The sequence below is a fragment of the Sceloporus undulatus genome, chromosome 2 (assembly GCF_019175285.1).
Source record: "Sceloporus undulatus isolate JIND9_A2432 ecotype Alabama chromosome 2, SceUnd_v1.1, whole genome shotgun sequence".
NCBI lineage: Eukaryota > Metazoa > Chordata > Lepidosauria > Squamata > Phrynosomatidae > Sceloporus > Sceloporus undulatus.
The window spans coordinates 1737479-1743847 of NC_056523.1; the positions used below are offsets into that span (position 1 = coordinate 1737479).

Here is a 6369-nt window from a genome sequence, read left to right on the forward strand (position 1 = left end):
TTATGACGACTGCTCTTCCTTGACTCTGATTGTTGGCTAATGGACAAATTGTAATTTTTAGAGAACTAATAGGAATTCTTGGTAAATTCAGTGTTAGTATTTTATTGTAAATTGTACTAAGTGTCTTTTAAGGTTGTAATCCTGCCTTGATCCGTGGGAGAGGCGGGAAGTATAAATAAACTATATTATTATTATTATATTAGCAAAAAGGCAAAAAGCCAAACTCAGACCTGGCACTGGGATGAAGGTCCAGGGCACATGAACAAGATGCCCATTTCCACCCTGCCATCCCAGTAGCAGACTTGGAAAAGCCGGGACGGGGGGGGGGGGTTCATTTCCTTGGGCTCTGTCTCTCAGAAGCAAAAGTGATCCCTTACCCAGAAAGGCCACATTCTCAAATGTTTCTATCATAACTGCCTCATAGAGAGCTTTTTGGCCTGGACCCAGGAGTTCCCACTCTTCCTTGATGAAATACACGGCCACCTCTCCAAAGGAGACCATGCGCTGAAAAGAGAGAGGAAGAAGAACACAGATCATCAAGAGTCTGCTGCTCCTACATCTGTAACAGGCACATACTCACACGAGATTCCTAGACTGGCAATTTCAGAGGAGGAAGGGAGAGTTTGGTGTAAAGGTTTTGGAAAAACTGCATCTTGGATATTGATTTTTGGAGCTGATACCTAGCTGGAATTTACAGTTTATTACTACTGATGAAGAAACATCAAAACGGTTTTTTAAAAAAACCTCCAGAAGTAGTCATCTTTCTACTACCACTGCTATCTATTTTCTACCTACAGTTTCTATAACCTGTATTGCTGCAACCACCACTTTGTTGTCTATTGCCTATGACCTTGTGGAAACTGCATTGCTGAAACAGATTGTGAAAATTTGAGAAAGCACATTCTACTGTCGTTTGCTATCTATCTACTACTTGTGAAAATCATTTGGTTGGAACATCTGCTATCTAGCCATAGCAGCTTCATTTATATGCCACTTCATACCACACTAAGCAGCCTCTAAGTGGTTTACAACTGTAAGCTAATTGCCCCCAAGAAGCTGGGTACTCATTTTAGCCACCTAGGAAATGATGCAAGGCTGAGTCGACCCTGAGGCCCTGGCTGGGATCGAACTCACAACCTTGAGGTTTGTGAGTGAGTGGCTGCAATACTGGCATTTAATCACTGTGCCACCAGGGCTCCTTGTGGAAATCATTTCACTGGAACAGAGGATGTAAAGTCCAGAGTAAGCACAGCGGACATCACTTGGGATAGTTCTCTCCAACATTTTGTATTGTGTGCCCTGTATTTTGTAGTATACTGCAATATGGTGTCGTGTCCCATAACTGTTATGGTCCATGCCACAGGCAGAGTTAGAAAATTCTGGGAATATAATTGGGAGTGCATAGGTTGTATACATTGCAAATGGGTTGTTGTTGAGACAGGGGGCCTATGTCGTTTGCTGATGTTCATATGTTTAACAGCTGTTATACCTGTTATGTCTTACCTCTTACCATGAGGTCTATCTGCTGGGAAGCTCAGTATCCAACCCAATTGTTATATAGTGTGCTTGGAAACCTAACTGTCATAAGGATATTATTTGCTTTGTTTGATTGATACAGCCCAGGGTGAATTGATGTTTGTGTGAATTAAATGCCTTTTGAATGTTAGATGAAATGGATCCCTGCCTATGTAAAGAGAAGCTGATTGTATATAAGAAAAGGGGTCAACCCCGTAGTACATGGGGGAAAGAGGGTATATGAAATGGATATATACTGTGATAAAGGTCACCAGCGGGTCAATGTTAGAGTATCTTATAGAGTTTGCTAGAAGGATTATTGTGTGTGCTATACCAGTATATGAGTCAATCCAGTGCAGACTGGAACCCTGGGATGGGGGGTGCTAGGAAGGATGTGAGATTGTTTGTGAGAGAACGTGACATATGGTTATATACATAATAACATGGTTATTGTACAGTGGGTCCTTGGTGTCCACTGGGGAATCTGTTCCAGACCACCACCACCCTCTCCCACCCCACCCCACATACAACAGTTGTGGATATCAAAAACCACAGAACCTCAAGCCCCGTTTTCCCCAAACAATGGGAGCTTACATGAAGTCCTGGGCCCCTAATGGTGACGTGACTGTGTGCATGCGCTGCCATTGGGGACAATGGGGACTGCTCCTAATGGTGGCACGGCTACATGCATGTGCCACCACTGGGGACAACAGGGCCTTGCCATCTGCGGATGCTTAAATCCACGGATGGCAAATCCACAGATAACAAGGCCCCACTGTATTATATAGGGTAGAGCTGTGGTTTTATTTCTTTGGGACATTGTTGTGAAATAGTTCACTATATTGCCAGGTTCTCCCTAGCTACACTTTCTGTGAGATTCCAAGATTGCCCATTTTAGAGGAGGAAGGGAAGGGCAAAAGCCTTCTTTTGCAGAACGGAAGACTTTCCAAGAAGAGAAACAACAGGGCTCCCTGCCTTCTTACCTGGCTTCTTTGCAGGGGGATAGGTGGCTTCATAGCAGCTTTTTCCTCTCTGCCCAACTGAAGAGAGGAGCTGGATCGGGCCTCTGATGCCATTGCAGTGCCTGCAGGGGAAATAAAGCAATGGGTAAGTGATAGTGTGGACAAAGTAAAGACATAAAGACAGATGAAATGGGTTCCATTTCAACAGGGCTTGCTTCTCATCTTTAACTCATAGTGCCCTAAAAACAGTGGAAATGCCTTTTTGAAATCTAACCCATTTCCTCTTTGTTTATTTCTTTACTCTATCTGCCACCTTTGTTCCAAATGGGATTCTTTAGCTCAGAGCAGTACACATAATCTTCCAGCTCCTTCTGGAAGAGTGTTAGACTAGGGCTCTGGAAACCAGGGTTCAAATCCTAGTTTGGCCATGGTAACCCACTGGGTGATCTTGAGCAAGTCACACTTTCTCAGCCTCAGGAGAAGGCAATGCCAAGTCTCCTCTAAATTAACTTGCCAAGAAAACCCCATGACAGGGTTTTTTGGGGTGTGTTGAAAAAGATCACAGCAGAGTCGTGGAGGAATGTCAACAAAAATAGAGCTTTGCTCAGCAGAGTGTAAAACAAAATAAGCAAAGCAAAAAAAATATAGCAATATGGCTAAGTACAAATATACACAATGCAAAAAAAATCAGCATAGCATAACTTCCTGTATGCCAGAAATACAACTCCCTAGCAAGGAGGAAAAAAATACTTCCCAGCAACATGAAGAGCAATACACTCTCCAAAAACCAAGCAGATTCCCAAAGCAGTTATACTCTGCTAAGTGGCTATCATAACCACCTGGCCCAATTGCATCACTCATTGCCAGTGCCGCTTTACCATCATGCTACACCCTCATCCAGTCACAACTTAGTATGCAAACTGGCATACCCTGACAGGGTTGCCTTAGGATTGCCATAAGTCAGAAATGACTTGAAAGTACACAACACCACAAACAATGTACCCCTCTTAGTCAGCACCTAGTATGACCCAGATATGGCAGTTGAGATCCTGTGGAGAAACAAAAATATAATGTGAAGTCGAAGGCTTTCATGGCTGGCATCCATAGGGGGGTTTTTGGTAGGTTTTTGGGGTTATGTGGCCATGTTCTAGAAGGGTTTATTCCTGACATTTCACCTGCATCTGTGGTTGGCATCTTCAGAGAATGCCACATAGCCCCAAAATCCCACAATAAACTTAAAAATACAATTTTTTCAGCTGCTGGGGGCTTATTTATTTATTTGTTTGATTTTTGTTCCCTGCCTTTCTCCTGTTATGGGACCCGAGATGGCTTACAAAATTTGAAATTTGGATTTAATATTTGCAATTTTAGTTAAAACTTTTAATTTAAATATTTATCTAAAATGTAATATTATATACCTTTAAAAAAACACAATTATTCATCCAATATGTTGAAACCACATAATGTAAAAAGATTAAAACAAAGTGGGCCCTACAGATTCACTGTGGTTAGTGGAAAGTAAGAAAAATGCAACTTAAAAAACACCTCTCTAGGAATCTCTAGGTCCTCCAGCGCAACTCTACCAGACCACAGTTGGCCACAGAATTCTGCTGGAGGGCCTGCAAATGCCTAGAGAAGGGTTTTCCCTAGAACTCCTTTGGTCCTTCAATGCAACGTCTGGTGGATGTTGACCACAGAGTCATGCTGGAGGTCCTAGTCTAGTGACTCCTAGAGAGAAGATATTAATCAAATCCATGGATAATCAAATCTGCAAAAGTCAAAGCCACAAATGTGGAGGGCTGGAGATATAGAAAGTATCTTTAAAACATTCATGATTAGAACACAATAGACTGTTTCCAAACACTGCTGTGCTGTGTGATTAGAAACCAAAGGCCTGCCTAAATAAAAAGTCTTAACCGGAGGAAGGAGAGCAAGGAGCTGGTTAACTGGGCCTCTTGCGGAAGGGAGTTCCACAGCTTGGAAGCAGCCACCAAAAAGCCCAGTAAGTGCCCAGGGCTCCCCATGAGATATCCCTCATATTTTATATCACATATAATAAGCCATATAGGATGGGTGATCCTTCTGTGACCGCAAAGGCAGACGCCATGATCATGAATCAGCACATTGGCTAGCAAGATACAAGTTGCCTAGGGCCCCCACTCGATTGAGTCAAGACGGCATAAAGGAGGTAAGGGCACCAGGGACAAAGGAAGCCAAGGTGGCTGCTGCAAAGTCTTCGGCCAGGCCTCCACAACGTGTGTCCTGCCTATGGATTTTGGGTGGCCTGTGAGGAGGATGCAGAACAACTTCAGGGCTCCTCCATCGGCCTTTCTCCTTTGGAGAGGGCCATGTGGAGGAGGAGGAGGAGGAAGGGCAGTGGCCCTGCAAGTTTCCTCTGCTGCCCAGCTTTCTCCCGAGGAGAAGGATGGAGGCAGGAGGAGGAGGAAGGGCAAACGCTTGCCCTGCAAGGCTCCTCTGCCGCCTGGCTTTCTCCTGAGAAGGCTGGATGGTGGAGGAAGAAGAAGGTAAAATAGTCACCGGTTGAGCTGTCCCTGCGCATTCCCCCCATGCGCACCCTAAACTAAACACACTCATATAAACTCCTGTTTCTTAGTCATGCTCAAAGTGGAGGACATTTGGAATTCCTCCTGGAGAGAAGGATGAAATGCAGGATGTGTCCTGGAAAAGGAGTTCATCTCATTGCCCTGTGATCATATCATCTTCCCTTCCTCAGGCTAAACATACTCGGCTCCTTTCGCCATTCCTCATAAGGCTTCGGGGTTTCCAGACCCTTCACCGTTTGGGTTGCCCTCCAGCTCCTCAACCTCCTCCTTGAATTGTGGAGCCGAGAACTGGACACAGCAGTATTCCAGGTGGGGCTGGCTAAAGCAGAATTCAGTGGCACTATTACTTCCCTGGACCTAGGCACTATACTTCTATTGATGCAGCCCAGGATCGCATTGGCCTTCTTAGCTGCAGCATCACGTTCAGCGGTTCATTTCACCTCCCAGGAATCTCCTCCAGCTCCCAAAGGGGGAAAAGGAAGAGAAGGGAGGGATTCCCACTAGGCCACACTGTCCCACATCCAAGGAAGCTCTTCCCTGGGAGAGATGAAGGAAGCCCACTCCATTCCCCAAACTCCCTCCAAAGAAGGGGAGCCCACCTTTCCCTGGGAGGCTCTTAGACGCTCCAACAGAACCTCTTGCCTCTCTAGGAAACAGAACGCTCCTCTCGCTAGCCCTTGGAGGACTGACTGGAAGCCTTTATCTCCCAGCCGCCGCTCTAGGAATCGAAGTGCTCCCCTCACTGGTCCCTTGGCCCGCCCTTCCGCTGCCGCTCTAGGAACCGGAGTGCTCCCTTCGCTGGTCTTTGGAGGATTGGCTCAGAGGCCCACCTACCCCTGTCGCTCTAGGAATTAAGTGCCCTCTCGCTAAGCTTTGGAGGACTGTCTGGAAGACGCTTTGGCCGCTCTAGGAACCCCAGCCCTCCTCTCGCTAGTCCTTAGGCTGGAAAGTGCCCTTTTCCCGCCTCAAATCGTTTGACGCGGATCCGTGACGTCACACTTGTTGTCTGTCTCAAGGCTATGGAATTCTGGGAGTTGAAGTATGTTGTGGAATCCAGAGCGGAGCTCTGCTCTGGAATCCACAACATACTCCAACTCCCAGAATTCCATAGCCTTGAGCCAGACAACAAGTCAAAGCGGTGCCAAACTGGGTTATTTCTCCAGTGTGGATGCAGCCCAGTTGTCTGCGGTTGTCCATTGGTCACTTGTAAATAAATTCTGAACACCCCAAATCCCCCAAAACTTATTATTCAGAGCATCCTGTGTTTGCGTATATCAATGCACGTGGTTGTGTATACACACAAAACAACAACACATGGTGGTGTAATT

The 6369-nt window shown here is 45.7% G+C and overlaps 2 protein-coding genes across 8 annotated transcripts in view; one reads left to right on the forward strand and one right to left on the reverse strand.

Moving 5' to 3' along the window:
* LOC121923010 (zinc finger protein 664-like) overlaps window positions 1-5823 on the reverse strand; it is a 49008-nt gene extending 43185 nt beyond the window's left edge. For 2 of the 3 annotated variants that reach the window (XR_006102271.1, XM_042453080.1), the window contains exons 1-3: window positions 5641-5823; window positions 2499-2599; window positions 378-504 (exon numbers count right to left, since the gene is read on the reverse strand). Coding sequence is in view for 2 of the 3 variants with exons in the window: in XM_042453080.1 (XP_042309014.1) it covers window positions 378-504; window positions 2499-2591 (220 nt within the window). In the remaining variant the exon portion in view is untranslated. Of the gene's footprint in view, window positions 1-377; window positions 505-2498; window positions 3197-5640 lie in introns of those variants that run through there. The other variant, XM_042453081.1, reaches the window with a different exon arrangement.
* Window positions 1-6369, forward strand: part of LOC121922948 (zinc finger BED domain-containing protein 4-like) — a 152303-nt gene that overhangs the window by 5109 nt on the left and 140825 nt on the right. The window lies entirely within an intron of this gene.